This window comes from Sycon ciliatum, chromosome 5, assembly GCF_964019385.1.
Source record: "Sycon ciliatum chromosome 5, ocSycCili1.1, whole genome shotgun sequence".
NCBI lineage: Eukaryota > Metazoa > Porifera > Calcarea > Leucosolenida > Sycettidae > Sycon > Sycon ciliatum.
Genome location: NC_088647.1, coordinates 3,602,684 through 3,622,127, shown reverse-complemented (window position 1 = coordinate 3,622,127; position 19,444 = coordinate 3,602,684). Strand labels below are relative to the sequence as shown.

The following is a 19,444-nucleotide window of genomic DNA, read 5'->3' as shown; positions in this document are numbered from 1 at the left end:
GGCGTGTACATGGTACATGGTGTGTGGTGTGTGGGTGCGTGTGTAGCGAAAATGGATGCCGTGCTGGTAATAATATATGGATGGAATGGAACTGATGTCCATCATGGAGTTGTAGCATCTACTCAGGCTGCTTGATGTCCATAATGCTGTATGCCCTGCATTCTGTGATAATCATTTTTGGAGCCTTGTGACTGGGTTTGAGCATGGATTCAGTGTTTGGAGTGAAATCACTCACAATGACCTGCTGTTTCTACAAGCGCGTAGTAAAATACCAGCTGTATTGCACTACTTTAATAGATCTCTCTGGTTCCTACAAATCATTAATGTAATACATTAATGATTTGTATATCCTTGCCCCATCGAATTGGGCAGACTTGGGCCCAACGCACAGACGTAGACCAGGTAGACAATACGATATAGGCTCTAATCAGTATCTATGTGTCTATTTCCCATGCTGCCTGTAAATAATCGGAATCCCTGGCCTCGCAGTATGTATGAAATGTGCGCGCACATGCCACGTGCACGTGGTGCAGTCAGTCACATGATCACCCGAAATCACTTTCCATGCATGAACGTCGAATAATCAGTGATTTACCTGCAAGACGGTTTTTGACACACATGTACAGTTGTTGTCGATGTAGGTTGTCAGTAGTGTCAGTTACCTTTGTCTTATTGCGCTCCGTGTATACCGTCCTGTAACCAATGGGAATTTGAGAGAAAGAAACGTTTGATTTGTAATAGGGTTTCTCCATTACATTATCTGTAGCAGTAAAAAGACCATTTCGATAGCTGAGTATGTTCAAACTGAGAAAGGAATTTGTCAACTTCGAGGATATATTATTATTTGTTTTGAACTTAGCTTCGTATAGCAGTATCATCGACTCTAAGTGAGCATGGAAGCCAATGGGAGAATATCTGAGCTAGAGCAAGAGGCCAGCGTGTCTGAAAATGCTGGAATAAGCCCCAAACCTACTCAGCCTCGCTGGGTTCGGTGGACCGTTGGCATTTCAGCGTTTCTCACTCTGTTTGCGGTGTGGGGCAACTTCTATGTGTTTGGCATAGTACTTCTGCCTTTTCTGTGTGAATTCGGTGCTGGCAGAGCAGTCACGTGTGAGTATTCATGAACAACATTTTTTTGGAAATTGGTGTCATTTTAAAAAATTCAAAAATTCATCAAAAAAATCACATTCGGATATTTTGACACGGTGAATAAAATTAATGCCTCAACCTGTTCAACTTGTGATTGAAAATGCATACAGTATCGGCGAGAGTAGATAAACACGAGTGTGCAACTCCGGATCTCTCCTGCATAATCTGCACACGGCGGAATTTTTTGTTGACGTCGCCTTTTTTCAGAAGAACGCGCATTTTGCCGCAGAGCAGTGTGAGAGCACGTGCTGGGCACTGACCTTGTAGTGTAAAGCCGGCCAAGAGCACGAGGGAAAACTTTCCGAAAGACTCGCAGCGCGTGCGTCGTCGAAAAGATTACGTCAACAAAAAATTCCGCCGTGGGCCTACCCATCCGCGAGTTGCACACTCTTGTTTATCTACTCTTGGTATCGGGCTTTGTGAACTGCCACTGGTATCGTTTACTGCATGTAGGTAGTGGTATTTGCTCTTCTCCTTTCTGCCGGAGATGATTTGCACCCTGCAAAGTTTCCATCTGATTCTTTTCTGACTGTTTTGCAGCTGGTGTAAGTTCAACGGGTTTGATCTTGCTGGCCTTATTTGCGCCGGTGGCCACATTTCTCCTGAAGCGCACCCGTGCAAGCGTCCCGATGTATGGCGGCATCATCATGTGTTTCCTTGGCAACTTCCTGGCATCGTTCTCACCGAACATTGCCGTGCTGTACCTAACCTATGGTGTCATACTCGGTATCGGCTCCAGTCTGAGTTACACGACGTGTATAGTCGACCTGCCACTGTAAGTGCCCGTGCTGTGTGTGTGTGTGTGTGTGCGCGCGCGCTCGTGTGTGTGTGTGCGCGCGCGCTCGTGTGTGTGTGTGTGTGTGTGTGTGTGTGTGTGTTGTAGCGATGGCGAGTGAAGTCTGGCCTGATGAGTTTGTCACCTCCCTGGCCGACCATTCGGCCCTAAAGCTGTGTTCCCAACTGGCGCGTGGACGTGGTACGCTTGCGGTTCATGCGTGCCCAAACGCGCGCCCAGGCTTTCACAAAAAAACAGCAATCCGAGTCGTATTATTTAGCGCGTGCGACACCTTCCAGTACGAATTTTTTTGACCCTGCCATTCAAAGTGATTGGCATGTACGCTGGTACGCGTCTGATACGTGCTGAAAATTCCAACATGTTGGAATTTCCATTTCGGCGCGTTTCAGTACGCATGGTGCCCCAAAAGCCAGGAAAATACGCACAAACGCGTGGTTTCACGCGTACACGCGCCAGTTGTGAACACAGCTTAACACTACACCCATTGACCCATGGGCTGTGTTGGGATCGTATACGGCTCAGCTTTGTTGGAATCGTGCAGCTATCTTGCAAGCACTGGCCTGCACACTGGCCTGCTTCGCCTTGCAGTGGACCTTTTGATTGTGGAGTTGTGTATCACTGTGTGTACATGTACTGTTTGGTGCTAATCTTTTGATGTACTAGTAGTAGTACTGCATGAACATATTTCTCTCCTCTTGTGCTGCTAGTGGGTAGTGATAGGTGTCAGATGTGCTGTGGGAGAGTGGTACTACTGATAGGACTGTGTGAGCTGGTCCTACTGATACTAGTGATAGGACTGTGTGAGCTGGTCCTACTGATAGGACTGTGTGAGCTGGTCCTACTGATAGGACTGTGTGAGCTGGTCCTACTGATAGGACTGTGTGAGCTGGTCCTACTGATAGGACTGTGTGAGCTGGTACTACTGATAGGACTGTGTGAGCTGGTCCTACTGATAGGACTGTGTGAGCTGGTCCTACTGATATCTGTCATCACTAATAGTTTTTTTAGCTGGTCCTAATGATGTGTGTGATCTGGTCCTAATGATGTGTGTGATCTGGTCCTAATGACGTGTGTGATCTTGTCCTAATGATCTGTGTGATCTGGTCCTAATGATGTGTGTGATCTGGTCCTAATGATGTGTGTGATCTGGCCCTAATGATGTGTGTGATCTTGTCCTAATGATCTGTGTGATCTGGCCCTAATGATGTGTGTGATCTGGTCCTAATGATCTGTGTGATCTGGTCCTAATGATGTGTGTGATCTTGTCCTAATGATATGTGTGATCTGGTCCTAATGATATGTGTGATCTGGTCCTAATGATCTGTGTGATCTGGTCCTAATGATCTGTGTGATCTGGTCCTAATGATATGTGTGATCTGGTCCTAATGATAATGTGTGAGCACTGATAATATGTGTGAGGTGGCCCTAATGATATGTGTGAGCTTGCCCTAATGCTATTGTGTGATCTGGCCCGTGTGAGCATAGCGATGGAAGTGCACACTGTGCTGGTGCCCTGCATGGCACTTGGCGTGTTGATTGCGCAACATTGTGCAACACGTGGGGAGTGTTGACGTTTGACACGCAATCTCTCACCATGGGTTGCGCTTCTGTACTACTTGCGCTGGTAGTCAACAGTCCAAGTTGTCATTGTTCACTTGTTATTGCTACGTTCAGTGTGATTTCTGCTTGCTGCATACTCCAAGTGCATATAACTTAGGCTCAAGTAGCTGTAGTATCTTGGTATGAGTCAAAGAATGGCTGCCACAGTCTTTGTACAAGACCATTGCCGATGCTGTGTGATGGTAGGTAGTGTAGCAGTACTCTGAAGCTGTGCGTATGTGTGTGTGTGTCTGGCTGTGTATGTGTCTGTGTGCATGTGTCTGCGTATGTCCGTGCATGTGTCTGTGTATGTCTGTGCATGTGTCTGTGCATGTGTCTGTGCATGTATCTGTGTATGTGTGTATATGTCTATACATGCACACACACGCACACAGGTACTACCCGGAAAACGAGCGTGCCCGCGCCATAGCGTTCTGCGAGACCGGCGCAGTGCTCGGCTTGATCACCATGGCTCCACTGATGGACGTGTGTGTTAAGCACCTCGGCTGGCGTAAGGCACTGTGGGTGTTTGCTGCTCTGATCGCTCTTCTCCTCTTGCCGGCGCCCTTTGCCTTCAATCCCAAGTATAAGTGTAGCGAGTACGCAAAGAAGTCTGAGAACGACGGCGATGAACTTGAGCCAGCGTCAACAGAGTCCGACGGGCAAAGCACTGTTGATAAAAACACAGCTGAGACGGCGGTGGAGGGCACGCCTGGCAATGCACGGAATGGCACGGTACGTGCTCTGGACGCAGAACAATGCACTCCCAGCACCAGCCTTGCCATGATCCCGCTCAACGACGTAGCCGTAAGCCGACGGGCTAATGGCGACAGTCTCCCGCGGCAGCCGAACGGCCACAACACCCGCTCAATGGACATGCTACCTGTACGCGTTGTTAGTCCGCATGCCAGCTTGCATGAAGTCAACCTGGATAGCCGTTCAGTCATATCGGTGCCGGTGGACGCTGGTGGGTCAAACATGGAAGTTGAGGATTCAGTGCCGCTACTGCTTGACAATGGTGATGTCGAAACCTGCCCAGAACAATCTAAAAAAGAGGTGCTGACTGGATGGAAACCCTACGTTCACCTGGTCAAGAACTCTCAGTTTGTTCTTTTCTGCTCAGCAGCTTGTCTGTGGTACGTCTGTTTCAACGCGCCTCTAGTTTATCTGGTGAGTGATATGGCACGCACGCACACATACACACATACACACACGCACACATACACATACACACACACATACACACACACATACACACACCTCACCTCACCTCAGACATGCCCACCGCGGAAGCGATGATAGCAAACAGCTATGTTAGACATAGCAACTTGTGCTTGTGTGGGATTACACCATTCAACAGCTTGCAAGGCTGATGAATTGACCGCCACTATTTTCTAGCCACACACGCACACATACACACACACACGTGCACACACATGCACACACACACGCACACACACACACACACACACACGCACATACACACACACACACACACATACACACACACACACACATTTGCACACACACACACGCCTCTGTGCATATACCCATGTGTAAGTAATTATAGCACTGGTACATTTTGAAATGTTGGTGAAACCTGGTGAAGACATAACCTGACTTCAGCAACTACCTGGCCTTCGTATATTGCAAGTAGTTAGTTGGTGGGAGTAGGTTCAGGTTTGTTTGCGGGGCATCAGGCCGCAATGGTCTTGTCAGACGATAGCTATTCCTATCAGGGGGAAGTGAGAAGTATCGTCACTTGATTTAATAAGTGCAACAATGAGCCTGTGAGTGTTTCAGATGCATGTGTGTATTCCGCTGTAGTAAAGTTGACAATACTTAAAAGTTAAAAGTAGTAATAGGTTTTTTTCCTGACAAGTCTTGTTTCGTTCCATAAAGATGATGGGGAACTCATCAGAGGAGAAGCAGTTGTTGAGTGAAGGGGTGCTTCTCCTCTGATGAGTTCCCCATCATCTTTATGGAACGAAACAAGACTTGTCAGGAGTAATACTACTTGCTTTCGTGGAGTGTGGCTGGTGAACTGTTCGTGCTGTGGTCTGCAAGCGTCGTGTGGTCTCGTCGGGTCAAATGAAAAACCTATTACTACTATTTGACGGACCTATTGAAGATGGCAACAAAGAATTTAAAATACTTTTAAAAAAGTGTAATGGCCTGCCCTGTAGTCAATCTAACTGCTGGTTTGTTCCGCTTCATGTTCTGTTGTTTGCTGTAGGTCGACATGAGTGAGGCAGCGAGGCGAGCGGCAGAGAACAAGACTGGTGTGAATGAGACGGCGGTGTGCGAGTCCTCTTTCACGGATAGCATGCTCTACATCTACATGTCTCTGGCGCTGCTCGTTTGCTTTCCCCTCGGCGGCTGGTGGTTTGATCGGCTGCCGTCCGTGCGCCATCGTCTAGTGCTCTTGATTGGCATGTACATCGTCACTGGCTTCCTAGTGGCCGTCATCCCACTGGCCAAGACCGAGTGGCAGTTTGCGCTGGTCAGCGTCGGTGTTGGTGTGTCGCGCACGCCCGATGTCTTGCATCCGGCGTTCCTCATGTCACTGCTCGGCGATGACCTGTACCCGTACGCCTGGACGCTGCTCTTACTCACGTCGGCTCTCTTCGACGCGGCGGCACCTCCTATTGTGGGTGAGTTGATGGCACACTTGAGTGATGAGTGAAGCTGCCGCTCAGTGACTAGTAGATACTAGGACCGTATTTCCCCCAATATGAGTCACACCTTTTTAGGTTTAACTTCTCGGGCAAGGAAGGGGATGGCAAGGAAGGGGATGGCAAGGAAGGGGATGCGACTTGCAATCGAGTGTGACAATCTACTGAGGCCAAAACAAACAATGACCTTGTTTCCGGATGGTCGACCGGGCCATTTTTTCCCAATCCTGAAACTTTTTTGGTCCCAAATGTATTCGAACGGTGCCAATGCCATGTGTGCAAGTGCACTCAACAAGTCATAACTCAGTCAAATCTCAACCGAATTCAACAATCGAAATACCTCCGAGGTAGCAGAGATTCTCAGCTGTCGGCTTGAAAAGCTCCGGGATCGATACGACCTAGTAGTATAACGGAGCTGCAAGCACTCGAACTTTTTGCTTGATTTCTCAGGATCTAGGATGACAGCAATACACCACAGGCTGTACAAGAGCGGTCAGTCAACTGTGACATTGATCCTTGCCATGATACAATGTATTATGCACATATGTTGGTGCTGTTGTCCACCAATAACACAACGATTGATGAACCAAAGAAAGGATCCCAAAAAAAGGATCCCAGAAAAAGTTTCGTTCCGGCCGACCGAGTCTTCTTTTTGAGGGGTTGCCGACCCGAAACAAGCCTACCGGTATTTTTTGTTTTGGCCTTATGTGAATACCGCCCACAGTGTGGATGTGTGGACGCTTTACTTACTGTAGTGTCGCGTATGAAAGCATGACCTGTATAGAAGCATGACCTGTATAGAAGCATGACTTGTATAGAAGCATGACTTGAATAGAAGCATGACCTGTATAGAAGCATGACCTGTATAGAAGCATGACTTGAATAGAAGCATGACCTGTATAGAAGCATGACTTGAATAGAAGCATGACCTGTATAGAAGCATGACCTGTATAGAAGCATGACTTGAATAGAAGCTGATTTTTTGAAGCGCGCCGTGACACAGAAGCATGGTTTGAATAGAAGCCGCTCCCTGCAAAGTACATGTGCACGTACATGCGTGGCAGCATGCACTGCACAGTGCAAACATAGAAGCATGTTTTGAATAGAAGTATGGTTTGAACACCGGCTTATACGGCCGTAAGCACCTGCTTTTATACGCGACATTACGGTATGTGAATTTATCACTCTCTTATTATTGACCCCCACAGAAACTTGTGAACTCTATTAAAGCGGTCAAATAGCAGCATTTAAATTATACTTATAAAAACCTCCATTGATTGTCGTGTAGGGTTAGAAGTTTCTATACTTCATACACACCTGTATAAAAAACCTGGTGGCGAAAAACCTGTATAAAAAACCTGTATAAAAAACCTGCCGGCTATAAAAAACCTGTATAAAAAACCTCTTTTTAGGGGTAGATGAGAACAAGAGATAAGAGTATTCACGAAAACAGTACAAACAGATGATGTCCGGCTTGGCAATTGCGCCACGTGTAACAGTCTCCGTTCCTCCCAGACCACCCTGATGGTTCTTCGACATGAAGTCGGAACGCAGAACAATGGCTTCCTCGCCTTCAACGACGGTGAAAACCAGATCTGATTTCATGAGTTCAGTGTGGGCTTCGTTGCCTCGAAGACAAAACTGCAGGGTGATGTAGAACCAAACAAACTGGCAGAGCTTGCGTGGGTCCATTGTCGTCATCCCATCAGCAAAATATTCTTTGATGAGCAGCCAATCGCCATCAGACAAACTCTCCTTGTGGCATACAGGAGCCTCGCGGCCTCCTTTTTTCTTGTCCTTGAGGACGGCATCGAGGAGCTTGTTGGCCTTGACAAACACGCCAGGCTTCAAATCGAAGCCCCGGTCACGGTCATTGACTTCTCTCTGCAAGGCTCCTCTTGCAGCTATTAGACTGGCCCGTTTATATTCCTTCTTGTCATGAGTTCTCACGGAGCAGTAAAACCTTTCGAGGATTTCCGCCAGTACCTTGTCTTCGACAGTAGCAAAATCACAAGACAAGCTCTCCTGCATCAAAAAATCGCTGAACACCTTCAACCAAAACTTCGTTGCAACTTTGGTTGACTTAGGAACTGCTGATTCCAAAAGTTTCTTCCTTTCTTCTTCAGAAACGGACGCAAAACGTCCAGTAGACGTTGAAGAAGCCACTACACTCGTAAACCAAAATAAACAACACGAGGAGAAAGTTGAAACACGAGGAGAAAGTTGAAACACGAGGAGTAAGTTCGAGCATGCGCCGAAATAGGTACGAAAATCCAAAACGAAAATCGGTTTTTATAAGTATAATTTAAATAAAATACATACTTCGTCCTCGTGTTTACTCGAATTATAAAAAACCTCCACAAGACCCTCGGCTTCGCCTCGGGTTTTGTGTCGGTTTTTTATTTCTCGTAAACACCATGGACTCAGTATAAATATTGACCGCTTTTATTGACCACTTTAGGGGCCGTCCAAGGTTACCAATAATATTTTCAAAACGAAATGTTTTCGTTTGTGGGTGGGTGGGTTTGATGGAGTTTCGTTTTGAAAATAATTATTGAATGCTGATGGAGAATGCCCAGTTACTTCTGGATGTCGAAAATTGACATCAATATTCTATTGGAATTCGTTTTACCTGCAGAAAAGGTGGGTGGGTGGGTGGGGGCTGAAAAATACTAAAACTTTTCGTTTTGTAAAAACAATCGGTAACCCCGGACGGCCCCTTAATAGCCCGAGGACTTAGAACTTTTTCCTCAACTTAGAAAAAAAATCAGAACTGAAAGAAGAAAAATCTGAAGCCAAATGCTGGGATTTGAACCCAAACTGTCAGATTCTCAGTCAAAGAACTTGGGGAACATACTACAAGAGATAACTGAAAACTTTGGTTTACACAGAAGTAATGTCCAATGTAAACAGCATATGTACATACTATTATACTATTACAATAGTATTCCTTTCTTCCTATAGCAAAGCAAAAACAGTTTTAGGTATGCTATACGAAGTAGTGGTTGCGACTTCGGCGATGATTTGTAAGAAAGGGTTTGCTCTCCACACCGGAGCTCGCGCTATTCCGCCGACTTTACTTGACACTTGACTGACTCACGACTGCCATCCAGAGCACACGAGAAGTCCATCGAACCTTCGACTCGGCAAACCTGCAAGAAAGCACCACTCCCTGCTCAATACACAGTGTTTCGGGGAATTCACCCCTCATCAGTTGAGCTTGAGTAGGCTGAGGAAAATTGTGCCTGAAGAGCACCACTTATATAGTGCTCTCCAGGCACAAACATCATCAGGGATATAAACTTACAGAGACGCTCCGTTTCCAGCGCGACAAACACCTCGTGAACACCAGATAGCAGCGTGAGTCAGTGTCGCTCCTGGACGGTAAGACAGACGTCGAGGACCCTCGGTCATTCGCAACGCTGTCACCTCCAAACCAACTAGTCGCAAGCCCGCGCTGGGCACAACAGTACGAAGTAGTGGTTGCGGCTTCGGCGATGATTTGTAAGAAACCCTTTCTTACAAATCATCGCCGAAGGGGGGCTTTTCTTCCTTTTTTATGTTGGCTTCAAAATTGTTGGATTTACCAGCATGTAGTTGTACATGATTGTACAGTAATCATCATACATGTACAGTGCGTATCGGTTATAGCGTGGTCGTGTAAAAGAATATACTGCCTACAAGAATGAACCCTCATGTTTTCATAATCATAACATGGATTTCAAGTGCACATTTATTCTTACAAGCAATTTTATCCCATAGTAGAATATATCGGTCCTAAGAATGGACTTTGTGTAGCGAAACATGCCAGATTAGTACAAAGTATATGGCCTGTAGTAATAGCATCTGTCCAATTCCGTTCTGATGTGACTCTCGTTGGGTCGTAGTGCTGCAGATTCAACTGCTGTGGCCATGTAACTCATTTTGCATAGCCACATGTAAGCTTATGGGACTATGACCACCCACATGGACAGAAGTACTGCGTTGCATTGAACGATGATCTTCCTGCCCCTGCGCACATGCATATGATATGCCACACTTGATTTATCGTGTGTAAGAAATATCGGAAATAAGAATAGAAAGTCGTTTTTCAAACACCCACGGTATAACCGATACCTACTGTACATGTCTCTGGCCCTGTAGATGGGTCAAAAAGGCATATTTTTCAATTGATTTCCCTTGCATATTGAATTTTTAGTTCCTTTCAACTGCAATATGAAAATAAAGTACACATTGACATTGAGCAAGAAAAGAGCTTGATTTTGATATGCATGTCATACTGTACAAAATATGGGTTCACAACTTCACATACATTCAAATGGGACTTCGGTTATAAGGACACTTCGCGAATAAGGACACTTTTCTGATGCCCCGCCGAATGTCGTTATTAGGGAGGTTCCGGAGTACGATTTTTCGTGCCAAAATCCGTGGAGGCTCTACGGATTTTTATACGTCGTTTTCGAGCAGTGAAAAGTTCCGGGGTACGGAACTTATGTGTTTGCCGTCATTGCCTAGGTTACGATCGCAAACACGTCATATTCCCGCGCTATGCCTTTTTATTTTGAAAATTTGTACCGAAATCGTACCAAATTTGTACGCGAAAAATCTTTCTGCACCCGATGACGCAAAATCTCCATACGAAGCATGGTTCGTATGAAAGCCAGTCCACACGGATTCTCGTGCCGAAAAATCGTATGGAGCACGCCTGGAAAAAATCCGTAGCGCCCATACGGATTTTGGCACGGAAAATTGTACCCCGGAACCTCTCTATTGGCGAAGTTGACTGTATGAAATATAGAACGAGTAAAAGACCTCGGGGGACCTCGGTCTTTTACTCGTTCTATATTTCATATATTGACCTCTTTAATCGTGCAATAATAGATACATATTGAAACAATACGGCTCAGACCTGAAAGTGGGGGTGCGACTTATAATCGGGGAAATACGGTGCATGCACTGCAACTTACCAGGCGGGCTTATGTTTTCACGAGTCGTTCACCAAGTATCAGTGTTGTCATTGTCTGTGTGCACAATGGCATTGTGATGTCAACCGTACACATTTTCTGGACGGAAGGAGGGCTTTCAAAAGTGCATGTGCTTTTGTTGCGTTGCACATCTAAACGTAGTGCAATGTCTGTTTCATCCCACAGACTTTGCTAGACCTTCAGCATTCAGTACATGTATAGTGAAGGCATCACACTGTGTGTGTGTGTGTGTGTGTGTGTGTGTGTGTCCGCATGCGTGTCCGCATGCGTGCGTGTTGTGTATTACAGGTGCGCTGCACGATGCGCTGGGCAATTTTCTGATCCCGTACCTGATGATGGCCGGTGTGATAGCCATTTCCAGCCTAATCCTTTCCCTACTACTGCTGAGAGTGACGTCGCGTACACTGAAATCCACACTGCAGTCGTGGGTCGCTTCCTGCTGCTGTCGGACTACACGCAGATATCATGATAATGTACGTGCTGTCCGGTATCGTGTGAGACTGGATACTGATGAAGGCTAGGCTTGTTTTTAGTTCAATTTTAAAGCAAATATAATTTTGACTTGTCGGGCAACGACCCCTAGTTTTGGGGAAAACCGACAGGACTCTAGAATATTCTAATTTTATTCATATCCACACTGACAAGACTCTAGAATATTCTAATTCATATCCACACCACAAAATGTCTTGATATTACTGATCTCAGCCAACCAAGTCAAAGTCCATCATCAAACAGCATTTATCACGGTGATGAGTTCACAATTTTTTTAATGCCAGTCTTGATATAATTATTATTATGTACAATTTTCTACTTACAAAACCTATTTACATCATCAGATCATGCGACTACTAAACTTCATGCAATCTCTCACAAGACCATCAGGATCATACTAGGGTTTCATGTGAAGCGTTAAAATGTCATGTGCAAATAAAAGCAATTTTTAATGTTCAGATATGATGACGGATAGACATGACGGATAGACACACAGGGAGGAGAAGACACTTGGAACTATCGCCGGCCCTTTCTGGGATCCTTGAAGGTCTTGGAACCTCTATACTCGCTTTCGGTCAGTTCAGCCTCCTTGAGGACACCCTCCACGTCAACCGTTGTATCTTCGGCCTTGATAGTTACGTCATCAGATTCTGCCGTGTCAAAGACGTCCACCAGGGTGTCCGCACTTGGCTTTTCAACCACATCCAGCGGTGAGATGCGTTTCTTAACTGTCATTTCCTCGAAGAGCTTCTTCAAGTTGCGCGCGTTGCCATCCTTGTTGACGTCGTCCAGGAGGAAGTCGTCAATGCCGTCTCGTCGTGCCTTGATGGCCTCCAGGACGTGAGGCCAGACACGCACCAGGTCCGTGGACAACTCTCTACCGGATCGGATCTCGACTGTGTGCTCGCCTAGCCATAGTGCTGTTAGCCTGATTTGCAGAGAAGAATCACATGTACACGCACAAACGCACGGACACACACACACACACACACACACAGACACACGCGCGCACACACACACACACACACACACACACACACACACGGAAAGTCACTATCTACAAGCTTGTAAGGGTGCCTAGTTGAAGCAATGCTTGCAAGTAGAACTGCCAAGAGATTCACAATGATCAGTGGGTCTGAAAAGGGGGAAATTGAAGAAGGGGCTATGCGGCTGGGATTATACAGCTACACCGGACCCCGAAGCGTTTGATACATAACATTCGTGTCGGCTCATTCTCAGGTAAGAAGGGAGGAGACTCGTGCGTTGTCAGAAAAGAATACGTGTGCAGTTCTGCATATGGGTCCAAGACTGAAAAACAAAATTTCGTTTGTGTCATTTTCGACGTTAAGACTTAGGGGGGCGTTCATTTTTGATCTACAGGTTCGGGTGGAAGCTACTTCTTTCGGTAGAGGTGTTCATTTTTGAAAAAAAATTCTACTCAAAAGGGTAGATTCTACTTTCCTCTACCGGCTCTACCAGGAAAAAGTCGGTAGAATCCGGTAGAAGTTGTTACAGTGCATTTCAAAACTATAGACGCGTAGGGTTTTTGAAATATTTCAAATTTGGCTGGAACTTTTTGAGAATAGTTTTCGGAATATTGCTCAGGATCGCTCCACAATTACTCTCATATAGTTTCTAAAGGATTGGATAACAGACGCCCAATTTGGAAAAATTTATGCACAAAGTGATCACAGATTTTATGTGGTATAGATGCTGGCATAACGGTTTTTGCCTAGGTACGCGTCTATAGTTTTGAAATGGACTGTAGAGCTACGGGATTTCCAGCAAGATCAAGGATTTGTACACAACTCCATCCAAAAAAGGAACATTTCACGTACACATCGTGTAAACTACTAAATCCGGTAGAACAGCGTTCGTTTACTTGCCTCTACCATCTTTCTATCGGTAGAGTGACTCTACTCTACCAGGTACTTCAGTAGCTAAAAACGAACGCAGCCTTAAAGCAAAACTGATGCCACGTGCACAGGTCACAGGTTGCACTGATGCAGCATAAGAGTTAAAGACGGTACTGTACTCGCGGATTACTGCTACAGCTGTACAACTCGTACAAATCTGTCGTGGATCTGACCAAGAGCAACTAGTTACCTGCCCAGGCCAGCACCATCAGTGAGTTGGACACTCTTGCGGGTTATGCACTCTCGGTCAGACCAACAGTGGGGTTGTATGTTCAAAAGACGTACCATATTTTCGCAAATTAGCTCCGGTGTCTGAAATAGGCGCCACATCATTTCAGGGCTTTCGCGTGGCTTTTTATTAAAATTGGGCGAAGTTTTAGGGCTTGCAAACTACTAAGGGTGCATTCGTATTTTCTCTAGCTTCTCGGAGAAATTTCTCCTGGAAGTCGAAGAAGCTGGGCTAATTTAGGAACTGGTCTCGAAGAACTCTGAGATCTTTCGCAAATGTGAAGCGTCAAAGGGGCCGTGATCTTCAGTGACGCGAATGTAGTATGCACTGTGCGTATGCGCTGACACCAAAACGCAGGAATCTCCAAGTTTCAACCACCTCTGAAGTTCGGAGAGTTTGGAGAGCTTTGGAGAGTCTACTGAAATTCAGAGAGGATATAAGAACACTTCTCAAAGTTGTAGGGAAAGTCTCGAACTTTTCCAAGAGGATTTAAAAACTTACAGAACTGGCCGTGAGAACTGGGCACCGATGGTCTTGTATCGGTCATTGGGAAGACGAATGCCACACGTTGCCACCACAGCAAGAGTGCCCTGCGCACACACACAATGGATACACAATGGATACATGATGCATGAAACACATCCTCAATCACGTCAACATCTCCCCATGTCCTGTGGCTGGTATGTGTATGCCTTGCATGCCAGCTTCTGACAAGCTATCACATTAGGGAGGTTTAGTTCCCACGTAACGGAAACGCGTACGTGGGTGATAGACGTAAAGTGGATGAAGGGCATCCACGTTGCAAATGTTGTGTTTAGTCACACGGAACAAACAAAAGCTTGAAGCGAAAGGCCCAAATCTGGTCAAAGACGAAGCTACCCGGGCCTAAGAAGCTCATCGAATATTTTGATTTCGTGCTTCGGAAACTTCTTCAGCTGAGCACACTCACAGCTCGCAAAATGCGCCCCATTCTGATTTTCACCCACGTTCTGGCGGAACGCAGGTGGGCCTCCATACACGGTATGTCGTGAATCAGAAAACGTGTGTACGTGCGTCACTGAGTATCACGTGGTACACACACGTAAAGTACCCACGGATTACGTGGGACTAAACCTCCCTATTGTGTTGATAGTCAACCTGGTTAGCACATTCATGGTTAGCACATTCATGGTCAATACCAGTGCCACGGCCTACTGTATGCTTGGGCAAAGCCACAAAATAAAATGTTTTTTTGGCGAAAATTTACCACATGTACATGTCATGTACTAGTACTCGATTTTCGCCCCCGCCCGCCCTAAATATTGGGGCCTCCTAGTTTCTAATGTGGTTCCCTACAAGGAAGAGCCAGCAAGCATACTGAAACAGTAGCAGCAAGTTGCCACTTACCAACAAGGTGAGCTCATCGGTGCCTTGCAAGACTTGATGAGTGAGTTGGGATAGAAGCTGATTGCCTGGCATGAAGCGCAAGTTGATCAGGCATTTCACCGCAATGCTACAACAGCACAGGGGTTACACCGTAGAACACACACACACACACACACACACACACACACACACACACACACACACACACACACACTTGTACTTGTTATGTACACACACACACACACACACACACACACACACACACACACACACACACACACACACACACACACACACACACACACACACACACACACACACACACACACACACACACACACACACACACACACACACACACACACACACACACACACACACACACACACACACACACACACACACACACACACACACACACACACACACACACACACACACACACACACACACACACACACACACACACACACACACACACACACACACACACACACACACACACACACACACACACACACACACACACACACACACACACACACACACACACACACACACACACACACACACACACACACACACACACACACACACACACACACACACACACACACACACACACACACACACACACACACACACACACACACACACACACACACACACACACACACACACACACACACACACACACACACACACACACACACACACACACACACACACACACACACACACACACACACGGTCATATCAATGCAGCTAAAGAAAACTTACTACCACTACTAAGAATAACCCCAGTTCAGCAGGCCATGCAGGAAGGGACAGCGGGAGGTTTTGCACCACTAACTGTCCAGGACTTTGCTGAGACAGGTGAGCTTGTGTTGCAAAAAACGAGAAAAAAACGAACGGCAGAGAAACATGTGAGTCGTGATGCAAATATCTCACCAGTGGGCTGGTCTAAGACGATAGGGGAAAGGGAAAGTACCAGCTACATTTTCAAGTCATGCTTGGAAACCGAGTGAAGCTGTATACCAACGTGGAAAATGTAAATATTTCACAGCAGTTGCAAATGGCAGAACAGGCCTTAGGCTTAGAGTAGAGTCAAGTTACTTACATAGCTAAGTCACACTCATTACTTGCTATTGCCAGTTCAGCCATTGTCAAAACATCAAAACGAGTAGGTCTGCAACGTCGCGCGCGCGCGCGCGCACGCACACACAAACACACATCACACGTACATACACATACCACATGCATGCACACATACGTACATACACAGAACAACGCATTATAGAGAGGGAGAGAGAGAGAGAGGGAGAGAGAGAGAGAGAGAGAGAGAGAGAGAGAGAGAGAGAGAGAGAGAGAGAGAGAGAGAAAGAGAGAGAGAGAGACAACGCATTAGAGAGAGGGAGAGAGAGGGAGAGAGAGGGAGAGAGAGAGAGAGAGAGAGAGAGAGGAGAGAGAGAGAGAGAGAGAGAGAGAGAGAGAGAGAGAGAGAGAGAGAGAAAGGGAGAGAGAGAGAGAGGGAGAGAGAGAGAGAGGGGGGGGGGACCAGAAGCTGGTCACGCAGAGTAAACAGCATGCAGAAATGGAATCTGGAGATACCAGTCCATTTCAAAACTATAGACGCGTACCTAGGCAAAAACCGTTATGCCAGCATCTATACCACATAAAATCTGTGATCACTTTGTGCATAAATTTTTCCAAATTGGGCGTCTGTTATCCAATCCTTTAGAAACTATATGAGAGTAATTGTGGAGCGATCCTGAGCAATATTCCGAAAACTATTCTCAAAAAGTTCCAGCCAAATTTGAAATATTTCAAAAACCCTACGCGTCTATAGTTTTGAAATGCACTGTAGGCAGTTGGCAACATTCACCAGCAAATATCCAAACACTCACTTCATGCCCACACACAGATGGAGCACACATATCTCCTTCATCGCATTCAGCAAGTCACCAGCCATCTAGAACAAACAAGGAGACAACATTCATCTACTCAGCCGGCTGTACACGGGAAAGAAGTGACTGCTTGTTTCATATATACCTCCAGCAACACCCTTGCAGCTCTCTACACTCGGCAGCAAGTTTGAAAACCTGCAATGAGCAGCAGCACGTTTGAACACCTGCGATGAGCAGCAGCAAGTTTGAAAACTTGCGATGAGCAGCAGCATCAAGTTCGAACACTTGCGATGAGCAGCAGCATGTTGAAAACCTGCAATAACCAGCAGCAAGTTGAAAACCTGCAATAAGCAGCAGCTGCTCATGCAATCCAGTCACTCCGCAGTGCAGCGCCTGCCACAGCAGTGGTGGCGGCCCTCACATGAGATGGCCAGAAAGTTACAGAATGGCATACTGCAGTTCGTCACTGAACTGGACCAGCCTGATAGACCAACCTAGTTCCTGACTGACTGGTACAAGTACAAAAAGCCTGCACCCCAGCTCTCAACTCTCCCCCCCCCCCCCCAAACGCACACACACGCACGCACGCAAGCACACACACGCAACGCCCATAGCTACATGTGGTAACAGCGATGCTACAGTGGACGTAGAACAAGCTTATTATTGACTTGCACCATTCAACAGCACGTGTACACACTCACACGCATTGCCCCCCCCCCCCCCCACACACACACAAACACAAGCTACGAAAGAAGCCATTGAGAAACGTAGACAGCGTTCTAACCTCCTGTTGGATGATGTTGCCGTGTAGCATAGAGTGCAAAGAGTTCTTGAAGGCATAGAGAGGAACAACAGCTTGCTGGTGGGTCTCCAACAACTCGTTATTGTCATCCCGAATGGGAAATTTAAACGGCTTGGTAGCATCCTCGAGCACTTCAAACAGCTTCAAGTCTTCAAGTAGGCCTTCGAGCAGTGGCATCTGGGCCACTTTGCTCAGCTGAATGGTCTTGGTGATTCCGCCACCGAGGGCCGACTTGGTCAGTTGGTTGGTCTGTAGCAGTGTTGCTGGGAAAATTATGTTATATTGCTGGAGAATAAGCTGCTTCTTCATCACTGCACAAAGACAACACCAATTCAATGTTGGAAAAATTGGAAAAGAAAGAAAGAAAGAAAAAAAGGAAAATGAGCGCGAAGAATTTTATTTGTTTATTTGAGGGCGATGGAGAGTGCGCTAATTCCAGAGAAAGCAGCATCCAGGATTCGGCTCTTCCCTAGCTGGAAGCTTGCCATTCATGGCTGATCTTCACAGTCAACTGTGGTGGGTGCTTCTGGCGCTTCCTTTCCTTGCCCGCATATATCCCCAATCAAATCTAAGCATATTTGCGGATAGCAATAAATAAAATGACACCCGCGTTCATCACAAAACAAAGCAGCAGTAGTACTTTGAAGTAAAACATGTTTTCGACTTCGACAGCATGTTACAAGGCGAGGACGCACAAGTGCTCCTGACTACAACCATAACCCGGTCGGCAGAGTCCCGGTCGTGCAACCATTTGAACCGTATGGGGAAAACCCCGGCTCGGACCCTCTATATTCTAGGGGGCAGTGGTTGACTTTGGAATTTTGTGTGCGGCCTCGCCTTGTAACATGCTGTCGAAGTCGAAAACATATCAAATCTATCAAGCAAGGCTTCTATATATACCATACTTAGAAGTAGTAGCACGGTTGCTACTTTGTGACGTGAGTGCGGGTATCATTTTATTTAATTATAGCTAACTTACGGCTATTATCTCAAAGGCGTCTTTTCACATACCCGGTATTTGGGGATCTTTGCGGATAGTAGCATGGCATGGTGTGTGAATGAAAGGACTGAAGACATGTACTAGTACATTGCAGGAAATGTGTGCCCCCCCCCCCCTTCCCCCTTCCCTTGATCATGATCCTGGCTAGGGGTCGATGGGCAAGCTTACCTTTCCAGGCGCGGGTAAACAGTCCCGGTGTGTACTCCCGTTTTAGACCCTCTCCCATTGAACCGAGCACAGCATACGTGTGAAAGTTGAGATAGCAACCCTGAAACAGCAGCGGGAAGTGTAGCAGCAGCAGCAGCACGTCAAACATACCGTGTACAAAGACAACATAGGTATTACCCAAGTCAGCGATGTCAGCAAGCAATGTCTAAAAGAAATCAGCCACTACACCAAGCTACGTACAAGCACACATCAACCCACAATCAAATACAGTGGAACATCGTTAACAACAACACTGATAAGGCAAACACAATCAAATACAGTGGAACATCGTTAACAACACTGATAAGACAAACACAATCAA

The 19,444-nt window shown here is 46.3% G+C and overlaps 2 protein-coding genes across 2 annotated transcripts in view; one reads left to right on the top strand and one right to left on the bottom strand.

Moving 5' to 3' along the window:
- Window positions 1–664: 664 nt before the first annotated feature.
- Window positions 665–12,154, top strand: LOC135817211 (uncharacterized). The gene is made up of 5 exons (XM_065330340.1): window positions 665–1,110; window positions 1,690–1,924; window positions 3,940–4,714; window positions 5,781–6,198; window positions 11,493–12,154. Exons 1-5 carry the CDS (start codon window positions 894–896, stop codon window positions 11,723–11,725), a joined length of 1,878 nt encoding a protein of 625 aa, XP_065186412.1. The 5' UTR covers window positions 665–893; the 3' UTR covers window positions 11,726–12,154.
- Window positions 11,925–19,444, bottom strand: part of LOC135817210 (uncharacterized) — a 27,010-nt gene continuing 19,490 nt past the window's right edge. Inside the window, exons 17-23 of the mRNA XM_065330339.1 lie at window positions 19,084–19,183; window positions 17,898–18,226; window positions 17,114–17,178; window positions 16,327–16,395; window positions 15,228–15,333; window positions 14,343–14,431; window positions 11,925–12,624 (exon numbers count right to left, since the gene is read on the bottom strand). Coding sequence (XP_065186411.1) covers window positions 12,213–12,624; window positions 14,343–14,431; window positions 15,228–15,333; window positions 16,327–16,395; window positions 17,114–17,178; window positions 17,898–18,226; window positions 19,084–19,183 — 1,170 coding nt within the window. The 3' untranslated portion in view covers window positions 11,925–12,212. The remainder of the gene's footprint in view (window positions 12,625–14,342; window positions 14,432–15,227; window positions 15,334–16,326; window positions 16,396–17,113; window positions 17,179–17,897; window positions 18,227–19,083; window positions 19,184–19,444) is intronic.

Bases quoted from the DNA above. Each gene is read 5' to 3' on its own strand.
- LOC135817211 (XM_065330340.1), top strand. From the start codon at position 894: ATGGAAGCCAATGGGAGAATATCTGAGCTAGAGCAAGAGGCCAGCGTG. The intron at 1,111-1,689 runs GTGAGTATTCAT...ACTGTTTTGCAG, and splicing joins TGCTGGCAGAGCAGTCACGT to CTGGTGTAAGTTCAACGGGT. The intron at 4,715-5,780 runs GTGAGTGATATG...TGTTTGCTGTAG, and splicing joins ACGCGCCTCTAGTTTATCTG to GTCGACATGAGTGAGGCAGC.